This window comes from Scomber scombrus, chromosome 22, assembly GCF_963691925.1.
Source record: "Scomber scombrus chromosome 22, fScoSco1.1, whole genome shotgun sequence".
Classification (NCBI taxonomy): Eukaryota; Metazoa; Chordata; class Actinopteri; order Scombriformes; family Scombridae; genus Scomber; species Scomber scombrus.
Window position 1 is genome coordinate 8,081,461 of NC_084991.1, and position 19,942 is coordinate 8,101,402.

A 19,942-nucleotide genomic window follows, 5' to 3' on the forward strand; every position below is an offset into this window, starting at 1 on the left:
AATATAGGCCTATTTTACAAACATTAGAGCCATTAACTTCAGTGGTTGAGTATGAATAAACGGAATTTGACTGTGCAGTGCAAATAATGCTGAAACAAATAAAGACTGGATGACACTGAATGTGATAAGTGATTGTATATACACAGGTATATGCATCTGTTGATGGACAGCGTATGTTTACAGTATATTATTTATTATCTAGTTTCATGTATGAAAAGACCTCTATCTCAATTTGGCATTAAGAGGTTCATCTCCATTGTTTTGATGATGATGATGATGTTGGGGTAAGCCTGTTGTTATATTTGGATCACAACTGTACCTTTAATGTCAGAGATTAATGTGGGCACCGGGTCATAAATTAGACCTAAAATTCCATCAAAACATTCATCAGCCATCATTACTGCAGTGATAAACAACTCACCACCCGATAGACGCTGAAGTACAATGCCATTTGTGATTTTTACATGAAGTAATCGACAGATCTTGACACCATCCCCATTCTCTGTCAGGGTGTTTGGCGGATAATGGCTGCACTGTTTTTGGATTCATCAGCAAAAGCCGCCACTTGTTCTATTTTTGAAAAAGCGTTTATGTCGGTGTTAACCATGCATGGGAGTATTGATGTCAGTGTCTGAGATGATCGGGTCACTTGTAATCAAACACAGGTTAATGCTGTGCGTCATGCTTCCCCTCTTGATTTTCATTACGTTACCCTGAATAACCCCTGCAGGAACACAACACATGAAACTATATATGATATAGTTGGTATGATTATATGAAATACAGTACTGTGATCACCTTTCTGGCCTAAAAAACAATTTGGACAAATTGTGCTTCTACAAAACATTATTTTCTATCATTCATTGAGGACGAGTTCTCATAGATGTTTTTATGGGTGCATTTGAATAATCTTTGAAGGTTCTTGATTGTGCAATTCAAACCATACTGCTGAAATTCATAGTCTTTTTTTAATTTAACTTTGATGCCAACCAAATGCTGCCAAACACCCCTTAACTCATAATTACAATGGTAAATGGTAAATGGACTGTACTTATATAGCACTTTTCTAGTCTTTTGACCACTCAAAGTACTTTTTACACTATATGTCATATTCACCCATTCACACACATTCATACACCTGCCATCAGGAGGAAACTAACCATTCATACACATTCATACACCGTTGGCACAGCAACAGGAGCAATTTGGGGGTTAAGTATCATGCCCAAGGACACATCGACATGTGGATTGGAGGAGCCGGGAATCGAACCGCCAATCTTCCAATTGGTGGACGACCACTCCTGAGCCACAGTCGCCCCCAACACATGGATCCTTACAGTATAATTAATTTAAAGGGACATTTTAAGGAAGGGGACCTATGGAACCTGGAGGTTGACAGATATATAGAATACATTTGATCACAGGTAATTAACCTGGTTACTGTTTAATTAATTATTACATTTTAAAAATGCAATACATATTTCATTCAAGAGAATCTTTTCCTGGAAACATCTACTCTCAAAATTACAGTACAGTGAATAATTTTGCCTTTTAGTATAATAAGGCTGAATATAAATGTGACCGTAGTCAGCAGCTTGTTGTCTGTCCAATAATAACATCACATAAGAGGAGACTGTTGAAACTCTATTGAAATAATTCTCATTCACAGAATTTGAAGGTGATCCTGTAACAAGTTCATACTCAGGAAAGATCTTTTGCAGATGCCATATTTGATTAAGAATCAAATGAACTTTTAATACATTTGATATTAAATGTTTAGTTATTAATTTATTGACACAATAAATTATAGTTTTTTGGAATGTTTCATGCAATAAAATGTTAAAGTAAATTTAAAACGTTTGGAGTAAAACAGACAGATCAGATTTACTTAGGTCAGGCTTCCATTGTAAAGGCCAAATGTGTGTGATTTTAGGCCTTTAGATTCCCAGTCAGAAATAAACTCATGTAGCTTATAACAGGCAGTTACCCATGGCAACTCCTAGCACATAACACTATAGTATCTCATTACTGTATTTAATCCACATCTGATCTATGGGATGTTTCCCTCAGCTACCCACCTCCATAAAGACATCACCTCACAGCTCCAGCATGCAGATTTAATAACATGCAATAACACCATGTGGCTTATAACACATTGAGATTTTCACAAATATATTTTCACAATTTTATTATCAAAACCAACAGATCATAGCATTTATTTCACATGGCTTTACATCAGTTTTATTTGTTATTTTATAACTTTTTTCAGCTTCTTGCATTATTATATTCACATCATGCCATTTTGGAACAGCATTAACAGAGCCACAACACACACACACACACACACACAGAAGAAAGCAAACAAGCAGATTGACTGTGATGCTTTAAACAAAAAGGCACTGTTTCTTAAAGTTTATAAAATAAACAAGAACACTCGGTTCATGACCATCATCAGTTACACGATCAGTGTTATTGTTATTAACGTAATTCTCACAATCATTGTTACATAAGATGTCTGGTTATATCATCAGAGCACTGACAGATCCTCAGTCGGTACTAGAGAGGCAGGTAGCTGAGAGGCAGCAGTAGGTCCCTCTTGCCGTAGGTGGCAGATCCGACATCGGTAGGTGCGTAGACGGTACCGACAGTGTTACTGGAGCGCACCAGAAAGTCTGCTAGCCTCTGGGTGACACAGGTGGCTGTGTTGCACTTCCTCTTCTCTACGTGGTGGCTAGGAGGAGGAGGAGAGAAAAGCACAGACACTGAGATATATATACAGCAATCAAGATGATTTCTACAGCTAAAATTTTATTTATATAATGAGGAGATAATACATCTGCTAATTTCTGCAAATGCTGTTTACCTATTCATAGCTGTGAGCCCCCTCTCCGGTCGTGTACCCATGAGGCCGAGGAATGGGTTGGAGATGAGCCCGGGAACTAACCAGCCTTCGCTGTCGGGGAGAGCACTTTCCTGCTCGCTGGATGAGCTGGGACTAAAGTACCTGAATCACAGAGGGAAAAGGGCCAACCGTTTCACACTGAAAGCCACTGATAACCTCTTCAAAACATCTACTAGTCCTGAGAGCAAGAAGTAAAAGTGGCCACTTAGCTACCTCCGAGTTGCACAATGAAGCACTTTCCCGCAGATGAGCACAATTGGCTTCCACCTCCAGAGTTATACATCTGTGCCCCGCTGCTCCTCACACAGCACATTACAGCCCTTCTTACTGCACAATTTCCATGATATTCAACTGCTTGTCTAATGACCTCAGGTTAAACACCTATATTGATTACCTGCCTGTTAAGACAATTAAACTACTCTGCTGGTGTCTGATCTGATATGATCAACACTTCAGCTCAAATTGAGTCACTTTCCACTGTTACACTCTACACTTGATCTTAGAGCAGAAGAAACTAACCCCCCCCCTTCTGTCTCTCTCTCTATATATATATCACAAGTAATTGCAAACACACACACACACACACACACACACACACACACACACACACACACACACACACACACACACACACACACACACACACACACACACACCATAAGCTCAATGCACTGTTTGTAGTGTATTCACTTACCTGTGGCTTGGGGCAGTGCTGACACAGTGCAGGAAGACAAGCAGCATGAGGAGGAGCACAGGCACTCTCAGATGATACATAGTGAAGGGTGATTACCTGCATGAACAGAGCAGGTTAAGCAAAGTTTTTATTTATGTGTTATGGATGATTGGAGGCAGGGTAATTTGAGGTAATACGTATTTATTTAACTAGAGAGATCTGGTCAAAACAACAGCAGCACATAGTGAGTGAACAGATAACAGAGTATGTCCTTTCAATAGATATTCGGAGTCTTACTGTAATTATAAAGAAGAAAATGAAATGCAGTCTAAATTCATTGCATATTGCAGTATGAATCACCTACAATCTAATTCAAAGCCAAGTTTAACCAGTTGAGCTCAAACACTCTTAATATTTTCTTCAATTTCATGTTAATATGATTAATTTGCTGATTATTTTCTCAGTCAATCTTGTAGTCTATAAAGTAACAGAATACATTTATAAAACCCAACAGTCCACAACCTAATGATATTTCATTTATCAACATACAAGACAAAAAAGCAGCAAATTCTCAGAAATGAGAATCTGCAACAATAGCATTTTATCTTAATTATCACACATATTTAAGGTTATGCTTTCTGATGGTCATAACCTTACATTAAATAGAAAATCCCAAATATATTCTGCATCATTACATGCACATTTCCCTGTGATGCAGCAAGATACACTTGATTTCTTTTGGATCTTGAATTCAAAATAAACAGAAGTTCAGTTTATCAGAACAACAAAACCTGAGTAAAGTAAGCAGTAAGCAGAAAAATCTGAAAAGAGGGTGAGATTTAGCTAAAATATCTCAATCAAATCTACAAGAAAACAGGGTACTTACTCTCTGTTGTTTAAGCGAGCTGTCAGCAGATCCCAGTCTGTCACTGGAGCAGTCCAGGGTTTGTCAGACTGTCACACAAACCGACTCCAACAGTTATAGGCTGTCCGCTCAAACCACTTGTGACATCAGCTCTGTCCAAATATAGCCTTGCATTATCATTTACACACAATTAGGAGGGCGAGGGTGGGAGGAGGGGTGTATGGGGGAGTGTGTGGAAGTCCAAGAGGGTCTTACATATGTCATATTCTGCTGTACCTTAATGTATACTCTTAAACACATGCACGCACAGAAAAAACTTCCACGGTACACACACACATCTGCGTACGTCAGCACCCACATCATCACCTTCGTCATCATTGTCATCAGCGTCCGTGATGGGACTGACCCGTCATAAACCCACACTGGGGAGAGGAACACTGTCAAAGTGGAAGGCTGTCTTCTTATTTACCTTGAGATGCGTAATGAAGTTTTAGGTCGCCAAACTCTGGCCCTGCCGCCTCCCTATGGGCTTCATCGACGATGAATAATAAATGTGAAGATGAATTATCATTAATTATGAATGCTGTCTCATTATTTTGATGGGATAAGTCAGAAACAACTGAGAAAGTGCTAATTAATGAAGTAATGGTAATACAAGAGTAACGCTTTACAGCCACATGACCTGAGAATCTGACTAGTTTGAGGTGGATTGCAAAAGTTTCCAGTAGTTAACAAACTTTTTGGTGTCCCTGGAGAAAATATTAAGTATTTTTCAATCAAATTAAAGGTGCTATAATCAATATTTTTACATTGACAATAGATCAAATGAGTGTGTAATGTGTAAGGGCTAAGATAATTATCACTGCATCACACTCAGCTGTAGGGAGCGTTTTAGTGTCTTTAAGCTCATTGTTTTAGTTTTCGGGCCCACATCTTTTTTGGTTAACTCTCACCGTTCTCATAGCATCATTTGCAGTCGTAGAAGGTGGCTGGTGTCAGTGAAAAAGATCTGATAAATCCTGGGTACACTAGCTGTCCAGCACCAGATGACAGACAGACAAAGGTAGCGACTAGCAGTTGGACATAGTGGAGCATTAAGCAGCTAAAGAGGCAGACATTTCTCTCAGAGGTTCATGGACAGCAAAACAGAGCAAAGGAGCTTATTAGGAGAATGAATATTGGACTTAAAATCACCAAATGACCCAAAACATGGCTCCAAATTGATGTTGGATGTGTAAATAGGCAACTAACAAGTTCAGCCTATATCAACTATACAGTATGTCATTGTTATGTTTGCTTTTTTGATTATGTTTTTCATTTATTCTGCATAGTTGTATTGTGTTTAATTGACCCAGCTACTGTAAAGCATCTTTGAGTATTTTTGAAAGCACTCTACGAATATATTTTTTAATTTTGCCACTGCACCCAAGTGGCAAAATGATAATTAAGTCTGTTTTCAATATTTATGAGTAAAGCAAACATTCCCACAACTAAAATTCACATTTGATTTCAGTGTTGATAAACTGTTTTTGCATTTCATTAATGGAGCCTTGCCCATTTTAAATCAGTGAGAAAAGCCAGTACAAAAGCATCAATACAGAAATATCTCATGTGAAATGACCCAATCTGTTCTTGCGTTGGCAGACATGGAGTTGTCATGTTGGATCTCACATTTCACAGTAAGAAGCTGATCGACAAAATTGGTTTTCAGGGACTTAATTTCTCAGTTTCTGTTAGATCTTAAATCCTCTACTGCACTGGAGCAGAAACAGGGCTTTGTTTGGATTGACCAGAAAATGAAATATATACCCAAGATATACAGCATCTGCAGTAATAGTCACCATGGCTGAAAGACAAGAAAATTGTAATCAGGAACTACTGTGTGTTTGTCAGTGTGTCTACAGAGATCATGCCACTGTCTCACCAGGGAAATGCCACCACAGGCGACAGGCTGCTGGTAAGTGCTGGTGGTTCATACCGCAGCTTTATGCTAACAGCGATCCCACACGGCCCTAATGGACATGCAACACCCCCAACACCCTCAAACCCAGCAACCACCTGTGTTTCCTGTAGTCTAATCTTCCCAGGAGAGTCTGCAGTAAAGATAGAGGGACTCACTGTTTTTCTTCTGATGATTGAAATGCATCTAGTGGTGGACTTAATGTAATGAATACATTGTTATAGTTGAGGATTTACTCCATGGGTGCTCAGATACAATACACAACAGATGTTTGTCAATGCTTGTAAATGTCACAATGTCCTTTTTCACTGGCAAACTGAACAGTGAATTGAATTTTTTAAATATATAATTAACACATTAAATATTTAGCTACTCAAGTTTAGTGTGCACAATCTTGCGCATAAAGGAAAGAGAAAAGAAAAAAGGATGTGGGTGGCATCTGTAGGACTCCATTTGGGGAAACATGTCTCATTGTGATGTTACATCCCTTGGATTACTTCATACTTACATTTTGAGCAATAATAACCCTACCTTAGAGAACGATGAGTGATCCTTCAAAATAGCTCACATGCCACCCCAGCTCTGGCTTTATTAATGTCCCTCTATAGCATTGGAGGGAGCATTAAGAGGGATCAAAAGTCAGTGGGGAATGATCACTAGAGACTGTAAGTGCCAGCAAAGGTTATGGGGTTGCAGCCTGTGATAATTATGTTGACAGCATCCACACCTGGATGATTTGGATGCTGTTTACAGTCATCTAGAGATGCACTATTGCATGAGGGACAATTCCAGTTTATTTGCAATATTTATGCACAAATGGTGCAAAGCAGCCAGCAGCTCTAACTCCATCCCACAGTCGCAGATATCTTTGCTTGAATAACAGCCTAGTCAAGAGAGGAGCACTCACACACATGTAACCGGTGTGTAGGCTCTCTTTCCAACCCGTGATGCATCCATGTACACAGTTAGTGTCACCAACACCTACTGGGAAAATAAATTCCAGTTGTTTGTTCATTAACTGCCTGAAAATGAATGCCTTTTTGATGAGGAAGGCTGGTGGTTTGTTTTGTTGTTTTTGTCTGATAAATATTACTCATGTGCAGTTTTTTCTCCAGCTTAAATAAAGCACTCATGTATGTCCTGCACAAATGTAATAGGTAACATGAAGCAGCTCATACATTACAGACAATTAGGCTTCTGATGAGTGCTTTTGTTCATGAAACAATACTTTAAAAGCTTGAATTCCACTAGTCTCTGTGTACACAACAAGAAGTGTGCAGAGAGAGCAAATTAGCCACTTATCCTCTAGCGCCATCATCAGGTCAAAGTTTCAGTTTGACCAATACTTTGGTTTATAACCAAATGCCTGCAAAACTAATGACTTTCCCATCAGCATCAGCTGTAGGATACTTTATGTTTGGTGCTGTTGCTCATAGTGAAAAGCCACTGAGAGTTATCATGTAGTCTTTCTCATGCAACCTCCCTGTTTTGGCTCAGTCTAACAGCTCTCATGTACATCAACAGGGTATTTGAGAAAAAGTAGTAGAGCATTCAGCAGCTAAAGTGCCAAATATTTACCTCAGGAGTTGCTAGAGGGCAAAACATAGCTTAAAGGAGTGTGAATGTTGGATACGAGTCCAAATGAACGCTATTGTTGTTCCATGTCTGCTGGATGTGTAGTTTTAAATAAGAAACTGTTTGCTGACATGTTCCCCATATCCACTTTATAAGATGAAGATGTGTCAGTATTGTTCACAGCTTGTTGTGCTGCCCTCAAGTGGCCAAATGTAAAATTATTACAGGCTTACTTAACAATGACAAACACTTTTTTATTGGGTTCTCAATTTTCTCTTTTAGCAAATAAGTAAGGAACCTAACAGGGCAGTAATTTTCATTCATTCTTTGTCTCCATAGCATGGTTTTATGAAAATCATTCATGGTTTCATGGAACATTTTGAGACTATTCAGATATGCAGAATATAATGTGGCAATAATATTACTCATCCAAGGCCTTTTAATTTAAAGTCTTTTAATTTTAACAAAACATTTACAGTGTTTTAGCTGATGACTTTGCTCTCGTGTTCACTTTGGGCCTTGCAGGGCTGATCTGTAATCATTTGTACACATGATTCAAAACTTGTCACTACACAGTCTCAGCACATTGAATCATCGGTCACTGCGCACATCCAGAACTTTCCCATTTTAACACTCGATATTGTGATATGTTTCTATATTTTAATTATGCAGAAGTGGAAATCGGACCACTGTTAGCCCCTTTCCTCTTCAGGACTAAGTGTAATGTAACAGCTCTATCCTGTAATACAGTAAAATAGAAAATAATACTGTTAGCATAGAGGAGGTTAGCCCAGACGCATTTGCAATCCATCTTGACCATTGACCTAACTGGGAAACATTTCAGGAATGGTCCCATTTGGCCGTGTTTGACCCTGTAGTTGAAACCACACTGTTAATGACTTATTTTTGTTGGTTGTCAGTTTCTCTGCTTTGTGCTGTTTCTTTCTCTGACTCATTCTTGTCGCTGATGTGATGATCCAGCTCATCTTCTTTCACCTGTGCATTGTTCTCCTCACAGACTTTTCCATCTTTCATCTCCTCCTCTGATGTCAGCCCGTCCATCTCTATCTTAGCTCCATGACTACGAGGAGTTAACTCAGCAGTGGTCTCCAGTGTGTTATAACTGGAGGGTGGGGGCTGCTTTATACTGTGAACTTCCCCTCCCTGCTCCGGTTCTGTCAGGATCTTTGTGCAAACTCTGGGGGCAAGAGAGAGCTTGGGAGTTTTAGGAGCACTAGGCTGGACCTCATTGGGGTTTGATGGGGTCCGAAGTTCAATTTCCTTTGAAGCTTTTGATCGTTGTGTCTCTGTTTCTTGCTCAGACTTCCGGAACTGGCGTCTGAGGAGGATTATAACGGCAATGATGAAGAAATAGGAAGAACCACTGAGACAAGTGATCAGACCCAGGAAGATGGTCCTGCAAATAGAGGGGGGGAAAAAGGACAGATAGTAGAGCTAAAACCTTAAATGCTATGGTGTTGAAGGTGTAGAAGAAAAAATATTTCAATCTGTGGTAGCAGTTAGTTATTTTTATTCATTTGTAGTCCAGGGCATACCTGTACGTATCAGCGTCATAAATGCGACACGCTCCTCTGCCGCCACATTTCTTGAGCGACCATTTCAGGCAAGTTGAGTCAATCAGGGCTCCGAAATATACTGGTGCAGGAATTCCACCTGCAGACAGAGCATCACCCAGTAATGTAAATTTAAAACATTGCAATGGAGAAAAATCTTGTCTATCTCAATCCCAATTTAAGATCTTTTTTTGACATCCAAACACTAATGCCACAACTTATACAACAATTGACACTCAAACTATATTTACCTTCTATTTTTGACTTAGAATTATAAGTATTTTAACAGTGCTGACATTGAAAAGCGAAGCAAGTACAAATCAAAAAGATGCAATTAAAGGTAAAGAAGCTTACCAAGAGTCCTAGTGACCAAGGCCTGCATACCCAGCGCAAGGGATTTGAGCTCTGGTGAGATACATCTGTAATAACACAACAACATCAGGTCCCTTTTAGAGATCATATTGTAGAAAACAATCATTTTTTTCCTTTTCCAAAACATGAGTTGAAATGAAAAGTTTTTACATTTTGGGAAATATGCTTATTGCCTTTCTTGCCAAGAGTTAGATCAATACTATTTATTGGTAAATATAAAGCTATGGACAGCAGCTGCTTAGTTTAGCATTAAAAACTAAATGTGACGTCACTCACAGCTAACAGGCTCATATATAAGAAAGTAAATACACTAGATATTCACAATTAACTACACCAGATATTCCCAGGAATGGGTGCACAGACCGTATAATGACCATGTAGCCAGGAGTGGCTCCCAGAGAGTTGATGAAGGAGCTGAGGACAGACACAGCCATGTAGGAGGTGAAACTCCGGCTGCAGTCCTTGGCATGGGGGCACTGGCCTAGCTTCACTGACATGCTGCTGCCTGCTGGGTAGGAGGCGGACACACAGCTGCAGTTGTGAAAAACCTGGCAAAAAGAAAGAAATATTCTTTGGAGTTATCATGTTTAAATTCTTTCCTACATTTCAGTAACGTATCAGAGCAGTTTCTACAGAGGAGTGTTTATGTGGACTGCATGGTACCGTTGATAAAAATGTCTATCAATGATGCGTTCAAATGCATTTCGGGGAAAAGGACAGAAAGCTTTTTCTTCTTGTCTTCCTGTCTTAGCAGCTTTACTGCCAATATTGTGTGTGTGTGTGTGTGTGTGTGTGTGTGTGTGTGTGTGTGTGTGTGTGTGTGTGTGTGTGTGTATGTGTGCATGTGTGTGGTCCTACTGTGTTCTTGCCATATCCACTGGAGTTCAGGCAGCCAGCCATACACGGAGAAATGTAGGTGATGCCACTGTCTGAACACACGGGGTCCCACTCCTCTGCTGAACATGAGCAGTCTCTGTTACACTCTGAGAAGAGCATTTCACTGTTGTACGATACACTCTTTGTCCTGTAAGGCAACAAGGATTTTTAAAAATCAGCTGTAAGTTGTATTATTGTATTTTTTGCTGTAAAAAGAGTGTATGTGGTGCAGTATTTTGATTCATTAAAGCTGTGGTCATCTTCACCGCCACAACATATTTACCATTCATGTCTCAGCGCTGACCCGTTGTAGGAGATGGTGAGCCCTGCCACGGGAATGTTGTCACACTTGGTGCCAAACTGCAGCAGTAAGAGGAGGTACGCCATGAAGGACGTGCAAAAAGAGAGCTGAGCCCCGGACACCACGCTCAGTTTATACCTCTTCATCAGCAGCCCTCCCAGGAAGATCCCCACTGCCACTGCTGGTAGGTTCACCACACCTATAAGACAAAAGTCAAGTGGTTCTGGACACTGGAGACCCTTCTGACAAGAAGGTACTGAAGAAAGTCTCTCAGTATCAGACACTCTAATGTTTTGTATTCTCTATTAGTGTTTAAGCTCTAAAGATTAGTGCTGGAGCATGTGGGGGTGAACCAAGATACACCAGGCACTTAAAGTATGAGAAGAGCACAGTTGTAAATCTAAGAGGTTATGTTTTCTATTTCCTACCCAAAGCAACTGAGTTCATGTTAGGGGGATTTTCTCTACCTATGAGGAAGTTGGCTCTGGATGCGGACTGTCCAAACTGTTGCTCCATGTATTTGGCTTTGAAGGTGAACAGGCCAATGAAGGAGTTGAACTTCAGGATGCTGCCACAAAGAAGCAGGAAGTAGGCAGGAGTTCCCAACAGACGCTTTAGCGAGGGAAGAAATCCTGTGGAAAAAGATCCAGCACAAGCACAGGTGTGGAATCAGTATAATTAGTGTTTTTATTTAGTACAATACTAAATATGTCCAAGTTAGAGAGTTAGAGAGTCAGAGTTTAAAGAGTGTACCTTTTGCGATTTCAGTTAGCTTGAGGTTGTGGTTGTTGTTGAGGGCATCCTCTGTCCCATCCAGAATTTCTTGGACAGGTGTCTGCTTGACCTTATCTCCCCCCTGCTTGGGCAGCGAGCGGGGCAGGAACCAGAAGGGAATGCTGGAGATGAGCAAGAGGCCGGAGGACACCAGGAAGCCCAACCACCAGGCACCCACCCAGCGGGCATCTTTAGGGGTGATGGTCACACTCTCTGGATGGAGAAAAAAAATGTACAGGGTTTGAAGAAAAGAAAAGCAGAGGACATTAGGAAAGCTGCTCAATTGAGGTCTATTTCATTTTTCACATTTTAATTTTGATCTTATGTTTCAAATGTTATTTGGGAAAAAAGAGCTAAGCATCTATTGTGTCTATTATCTTCTGTAGTAGCGACATTAGGTGGAGGTTAGGTGGACTGCTTGACTTTATTTGACAAATTAATGATTTATATTTTTTCCTTTTATAGATATTCCTCACAAGAAGTCCTCACTAACAGGTTCTGACAGGTCTGCAGTCTGTTTTTATGGTAGACCTTTGCAGCAGGCTCAAGCCAGAGTCCCCATGTCTGTTCCTTCAAAACATCTGAATCATTCTTTGCTTTATTAACTCTGTGTCCTTATAGTCCTTTGGTATCCAGAATAACGTTGTTCTTGAGTGCAGCAATTTTAAAGTCAAAATAATTTAACTTAACAATGTCATTCTGGTGCAAGAAGTTTTGCTTCTTCAGTTTTTCCAATATCCATCCACAGTTCTTCTTACAAACAACCATCTACTGTTTTTAGTCTGTGATGTTACATCTATCCTGGCAATGAAATGCATAACACTTACCCATATCAACATAGCCAATGTCAACGTATAGTTTGGCACAGTAGGAGCCCAGGAGGAAACCAAACATGGGGCCCAGGAGAGTAATAGTCTGGAGACAAGCTGTCAGTGAAAATAGATTTAGATTTTTAATCATGTGGTCAAACAAGACAGGAGAGGAAAAGAAATGTTTTATAGATCTCCAGTGGAAAGATAATTGTTAAACAGGAGGTTGGAAGACACTTTAAGCAAATGAAAAGGATACACACAACAGAAATTATGTTTAAAGTAAAATTTCACTGGAAACCCAAAGAGAACACTGATGTCTTACCTATGTAGAAGGGAGAGTTTTCAGCTTTAGCAAAATCATCGATGTAGGAGATGCCCAGAGGTGTGACTGGGGTTTCTCCAATCCCCCGCAGTGCGTTCCCCAGGAACACATAGATCCACATGTGTGAACTAGACTCTTTCACACAGACTGTAAAAAGACAAAGCAATGCATAATGTTGACTTTGTTACGATCTTGATCATAACCAGGATCTAAACAATGATGAATTCCATGGTTCACTCATCAGAAAATTCCAAAAAGTCTCGAAATGTTTCTGATTATTCGGATTTGACCTCAACTCACCCTTATTTATATAGCACTTTACACACAACACAGTTGATCCAAAGTGATTTACAGCACACGCAGAGGAAAGCAAAAAAAAGGAAACAAACAAGATAAGACAGTGGTAATAATAATACTAATGATAACAGTAAAGGCACATGCTCATACAGACTTCAGGAGGGACTTAACCCTCCTGTTGTCATTGAGTCAAGGAAGGAAGGGAGGAAGAAGGAAGGAAAGGAGGGAGGAAGGGAGGAAGACGGAAGGAAAGGAGGAAGGGAAGGAGGAAAGAAGGAAAGGAGGAAGGAAGAAGGAAGGAAGGAAGGAGAGAAGGAAGGAAAGGAGGGAGGGAGGAAGGAAGGGAGGAAAGAAGGAAGGAAGGTAGGGGGGAGGGAGTAAGGAAGGAAGGAGGGAGGGAGGGAGAAAGGAGGTCAATAAATACATCACATCACAACAGCTGAACTGGATCAACACAGTCTGAGATTCAATTCATATTCTGCATACACAGTAAGCATTGGCATTGTGGACATGAGGCTACAGTATGAATACTGGAGACATGAACTACGTGATTGTTGAGTAGTATGTATGCAGCACAGGAGGCGAGTGGCTTTAAAGGTCAGACCAGGATCAGTGCATTCCAGAGAGGGTTGACAGAAAGCCACTAACTTGCTACGGTTTAAACAGTTTACATGCAAAGACCGAGTGTGTTTATGCTGCTGTTGTGGTTTTTGTGTTCACTGACCATAGTGCAGTCATCTGGTACAGTTTGTCTTTATTAGATACTATTGATGTCCATTTCATAGGGAGTAGTTTATCAAGGAGAGTCCAAGGAGATTGATGATTGTGTCTAAAGAAACTTCAAGTGTGACTAGGATGTTTGCACATGTGGCAATATGGTTTCAAGTTGGTAGTATTCTCGTGCTACACATCTTACCACTAGCTCGGTGATATGTGACTTAGTTATTCATTTATCAGACTAAGAGTTAACAGCCACAATAGCAGCTCAGTGAGGCTATATTTAGGCACAACTAATTAAAGCAAAATTCTGAACAGTTCAGCGAGGTTGACGAGAATGCCTCTGGTTTTGCAGATTTTTGTAACCATTAACCAAAGTATTGGACAATTTCCCTTGAGGGGAGTGCATGTCCAAACTGCATTCAATCCATCCAACAGAAGTCAGCAGGATTCATCCTCTGTGAGCCATGAATGTTTGTCCAAAATTTCATTGTATTCCATCAAGTGGAGGTTAAACATAAGTGCATCTACTGTATATACTAGGTGTTTTAACTAAAGCACACAAGGTAAATCACACAAAAAACATTGTTAACCAGTGTATTTCTTGCATAAAAAAGCTTGCTTATTGCAGATTCAAACTAAATAAATTAACCACAATCCAAACTACTGATGCCTCTTCAGGAATTTTTGAAGGCACACATTCGGTCCTGTTGTGTAGTCCACAGTCTTACCTTTGCTGTCTTCCATAGAGGGCTCAATCTGAATTTCGGGCACATCTTGTGTTTCCACACAGGCAGCGATGTTCACAGAGTCATTCTGGAAAGCCTGGATGATTGTGTCGTACTTGTAGCTGTGAAACACAGCGGTACCACAGTAAATCTTGAAAGGAGATATTCTGGAGGCCATTTCTGATCGTTTGATTTTATTTGTGAAATCTGGTGTTTTCCAATTTGCTTACCGCCCCATGAAGAAGTGTGTCAGGCCGGTGAGAAAGGCCCCCACAGCCATCAGGAAACAGCCCACAGCAATGAGTCTGGGCCGATGAAGCTTTGCACCAAAATGGCTGACCACGGCTAGAAATAACAAGTTGCCTACCTCCAAGAAAACGACACCAAGAGAGCAGAAGAAAAACAAAATATGGCTACATTTACTCAGTGAATGAAAAAAGGAGGAGAGAATAACACAAATGTGATCTTTTCAGTTGCACTATAGATCAGGGTTAAGTAAACGGTACCCATTTCAAAACTGCCATCTATGAGTCCAATGTGCGTGCTGGAGAGGTCAAATCGTCTCTCAATCTGAGTGATGGAGCTCTTCATGTAGGTCCCTGTCAGGGCCTTGGAGAAATAGGCGAAGGACAGCGCTATAATGAACAACTAGAAAACACAAAGGAAAGGGAAAATTAGCCAAATACTGCACGCTGTAAATCTAGTTTGATATTGTTTCACACCACCTGGCAGACTTGAACTCTAATTTCTCTTGAAAACTTGGATGGGAGCAGATGTTTTTTTTAAAGTGTTGTCTGAACACAACAACAAAGAGATCATTGATGAAGAATTATTAAAGTGCCAAATTGTTTATGCTGCACAATTGTGCATGATAGAAGCTTTTGAATTTGTCTTTGTTAATTTTGGCCACGGACCAGCCCTAAAACCGCAGCTGTCCATGAGTGAGTGAGTGAGTGAGTGAGTGAGTGTGTCTTGTAGGCATATCAGTTCAGTGTGGGGCGGCTGCTCTGCAGGTGCACTTGATTTGACTGTAACTGTGGGAACCAGGTGGAGATAGGCCTCCTGAATTTGCATTCAAAATGCGGTCACAACTTTTTATTTACACTGCAGGCTCCATGATTATTGACCGGGAGAGAGGCAGGAAAAAGACACACAGAGGTATGAGGGAGAGTGCACTGTTAAAACACCTCAAATAACCATCACTCTGATACCCAATACAGAGTGAAACAGGTAAGGGAGAGTATAATTTGAATAGTTATAAGTAGAATTGAAAATAATAAACTTAAAACTGCATTTATCACCTTTTTTTTTAAAACACAAATGTGGCTAAACCTTGTCTGGTCTTCTTTTCATATAAGCGTAGTAGACAACTTTTTTTTGCAGAAACACAACAGTTTTATTTGATCGTATTTCATTGTTAGGATTTATGGTGATGCTTCTGAAAATGTACTTTTCAACCAAGTATCTACTGACTGAACCCAAGCTTGGGATGAAACTGAATTTGGAAATGTGTTGAGAGAAACATTCCATTAACTTTATGTATACTGATGATGAATGCTGTCTAGTGCTGCAATCAAGCAAAACTGAGCTCAGGACTGATACTGAAGTGTCTGATAAAGGTTGTGTATATATATATGTTGATCTAGAGTAGATATTTGCTTGCCAGGATTTTCAATAACTTGGCAAGGCCTGGTAAATAACATGAGATTAGCAATTTGTTTGATTTCACCAGCTCACACTTTTGGCCAAAACGTATCTGTGAAAATACAGCAAAACAGATGAAGGTCTTACATTTTAAGCTTATATCCATCCATCCATTAATTATCTATATATGCTTATATTGTGGTGGTATAAACATATAGAGTGAAGCATCATCCACGAAGAAAAAACACATAAGTAGCAGAAAAAGCCAAGAAGGGCAGCAAGACAATAAACTACAACATTATTTAGTTTCCTGTTGAACTACACATCACTTCAGTACTTTGAGAGTGGAGATGCGTTTGCTGGTCTTCTGCTCAGGGTCACACAGAGCCTGCTGGCTGGTCATCGTCTCTCTGTCCTCGGCTGCTTCTACCATCCTGAACTGATTGTGAGTGTACTGGTCTATCTACCAGCCTGCAGGACAATGCAAGAAAAGCAAACATAGATAATATAGACAATAAAAGAAGCCGTATGGACAATTAAACATGGCAGGTCAGGCTAATTTAAAGATAAGGTACCTGTTTTTCTTATTGGCATTCACTCTTTTAATATTATAATTCACAAGACACAAGGACATCACATTTAACTGGTATATTTATACTGTAGAACACATATTATGTGGCGTCAAACACATATAATACATTTGGCAACTGTTTGCTTAGGATTATAATCATATCATAGTTTATACTGTACCAGTTTTCATTTATCTGTAATGGGCATAAGGATCAAAGCTCAAAATACTGGATGGTTTCAAGACTTAAAAATTTGCAGCAATAATGAGCAACATTTATGAGATAAACTTCACAATGCAAAAAAAAAACATTTCCAAGTCCTGGTGGTGTAAATGTAGCTATTTGTGGAAAAAACCCCCCAGAAGGATTGTAAAAGCAGATGTTACCTGTATGTAAACTGCACCAGCGTCCTCTCCTCTCTGCTATCCTTTCTGCTCAGTAAACGTCAGGAGCTGCAGGCTGAATCCATATCAAAGAGAAAACTGCTTTCCAAAGACAGCTCTGACCCCATTTGTCTTCTAAAAAAAAACAGAGAGGGAGAGAGCGGGGGCACATGTAACAGAAAACATCACAATTAATCAGTACATTTTTCATAACTCTTATAATCCTCCCTCAGGTTTAGCTTGGGTAACACTCAGTGTGTGGCTCGCCTGACCAGAGCAAGCCTCTTGTCTTATCAGAGAAATTACTTAACACAAACAGAAGCAGGCAATAAACTTTTTTTTTTACTTGGTGCCTCTGACAGTTTAGAGAAACAGCAGCAAGATCACACATAGCAAAGACACAACTGAAGAAGTTGAATGAAATACCAAGTGCATCTCCAGGTTGAAGGGACTGAGGGTCTTCCTCTTTCTTCTTCTTCTTCTTCTGCTCCTATTCAAGCAGCCATGTTGCTCTCCTCTTTTGAGAGAAGAACGACCTTTTCTCACCGAGCTCCTATTCTCCTGTCTGAGGGTAGAGCTGTTCCACCGAACCAACAGGACAAAAGGCCTCACACATTTTTATTCCAGGCGCATGCCAGCCAGTCCAGGAGGGGGACAGAACAGGGAGGAGGTGGAGGTGGGGGCAGACAGATTAGTAACACCAAACCATGCACAGTGGATTTTTATTTTTTTTTACTCACAAGGTAAAATATCAGATGCTTGTTGCCGTTTCCACTAAAATGCAACTTTTAGTTTTTTCACAGTGTAAAGCAATCTAGTTGGTGTTGCGAAGGTCAAATGTGCCTTTGATACATTAATCATACAAGTTAAAAGTGGCCAAGAAATGCTCAAGAGACAGTTAAAGTAGTGCAAAAGACTATGAAATCCATGTCATGAAAAGGAAAATCTATTTAACTTTGGCTTTAAAGTAAGTTTCAGAATATGGGACAGTTAGTCTAGCTTATTTTAGTGCAAAGACTGGAAATTAAGTAAAACAGCAAGCATAAAAACAAAAGTTATGTTTTCTTTCATCATTATGAAGTTTCCAGGAGAGAAACACCTTTGTCTCCCCTTTTCCAGTCTTTATGCTAAGCTAAGCTAACAAGCAACTGGTTGTTACTTCAGGAATTACAGATAGTATCAATCTTCTCATCTAAGCTTATATCCCTGAATGTCGCACTACTCCTTTAATGATGACAATACAGTGGTACAGTGGGTCTCAGTGTAAATGTGTGTCAGGGAATGCTCTATTAGTCCAGTAACTGGTGGGGGGTTCAGGCAGCCAGGCAGCAGGTCACCCAATCAGCTTTGTTCCCTCACAAATTCCCAGGATTAAGATTAAGAGCCTTCACATTCCTGCACAGCAACAGTGAAGGAAATGTTTACCACTTTCCCTTTCTGAATATACTTGCATCCAGCATTGTGCATTTGGCACAGAGTATTTTCCATGTCTTTCATCACCAATCTTGTTTCAGGTGCATTCAGACAGGAATGTAGCCTTCTCCTGCATCCGTCTCCCTTCAACCAATAGTTAATGTAGATCAACTGTGATTTTAATGAGAATAGGCATGTTAATATTGTATATTCATGTTTTCTACATTATGGCTTTGGTTTACACTTTTGGAAGCAGTGAGTTTTCAGTGGCATTGCAGTGCTTGCAGCTCATATTTAGTTGTATAGAGTACAGCCTAGTGGTGAAGCCAGGCACTACATAGGAGGTTCAGGACATTTAGGAGGAATACAATGAAGGGGATAAATAAAAAGGGCATAAATACATGTACAGTGATGAATATATCAATTTGATTAAAAGCATAAAACAGTAAAGTTGCCATTTTTTAATCTTATCTACAATCAAGTAAAACAATTTGTGGTGTCATCATAATAATAAAATGGATTAATATATGATCAAATGTAGTTATTACTGGTCATAATAGTGACACTACATGACCTGACATGACAAGTTAAAAGGTAAAAAAGGTACTGTAGCTTTTGGTCTAGTAAAAGAAAGAGAAAACCTATCTGGTGAAGCTAAAAGTAAATACTGACAAGTCAAAGTTTATGTTATGTAATAAGAACCTTCAACTTTAGGCATGCCAGACTGACATCCACGCACATGTGCAAAAAGGAAGATGACATGACATGATTTTCTCAGAAAAAACAAAGTTGTAATGATTAATAAGTTTAATTAATATGTCACTGAGTTCATCAAATCAGCAGGTGCACAGCCACAGAAAGGTTGAACTAATGACGATTTTTAGAATTAATGATGCCTGTGTCATTGACATCCTTTGATCCTGTTCATACTGATGCCATGTATAGTCTATGTGTATAGTTGTATTTTTTATTGTCTATCTTTTTTGTTTCTTTTTGGGGATGGCATATTATGACCTGTAGTTTCCCAAGTTTTACGCCGTGCTAGAATTACAATGTCTGTCTGTCAGTTGGTCCACCAATTTGGTCAAGACTGAAATATCTCAACAACTATTAAACGGCTTTCCACGAAATGTTGTATGGACTTTGGTTACTAGTCACATCTAACTTAGGGGTTTTGAAAGGTCC

The 19,942-nt window shown here is 39.7% G+C and overlaps 2 protein-coding genes across 2 annotated transcripts; both read right to left on the reverse strand.

Annotated features, from left to right (window-relative positions):
• Nucleotides 1–2,440: 2,440 nt before the first annotated feature.
• Nucleotides 2,441–3,676, reverse strand: LOC134004683 (calcitonin gene-related peptide 1). Its single transcript, XM_062444045.1, has 3 exons — nucleotides 3,597–3,676; nucleotides 2,864–3,004; nucleotides 2,441–2,731 (listed from the first exon to the last, which is right to left on the reverse strand). Exons 1-3 carry the CDS (start codon nucleotides 3,674–3,676, stop codon nucleotides 2,557–2,559), a joined length of 396 nt encoding a protein of 131 aa, XP_062300029.1. The 3' UTR covers nucleotides 2,441–2,556.
• Nucleotides 3,677–8,239: 4,563 nt separating this feature from the next.
• On the reverse strand, nucleotides 8,240–19,928 carry LOC134004537 (solute carrier organic anion transporter family member 1C1-like). The gene is made up of 16 exons (XM_062443851.1): nucleotides 17,771–19,928; nucleotides 17,348–17,479; nucleotides 16,730–16,863; nucleotides 15,255–15,396; nucleotides 14,979–15,111; nucleotides 14,752–14,870; nucleotides 13,007–13,153; nucleotides 12,700–12,798; nucleotides 11,852–12,085; nucleotides 11,566–11,730; nucleotides 11,081–11,297; nucleotides 10,780–10,945; nucleotides 10,285–10,469; nucleotides 9,904–9,968; nucleotides 9,532–9,649; nucleotides 8,240–9,392 (listed from the first exon to the last, which is right to left on the reverse strand). Exons 3-16 carry the CDS (start codon nucleotides 16,823–16,825, stop codon nucleotides 8,876–8,878), a joined length of 2,403 nt encoding a protein of 800 aa, XP_062299835.1. The 5' UTR covers nucleotides 16,826–16,863; nucleotides 17,348–17,479; nucleotides 17,771–19,928; the 3' UTR covers nucleotides 8,240–8,875.
• Nucleotides 19,929–19,942: the final 14 nt, after the last annotated feature.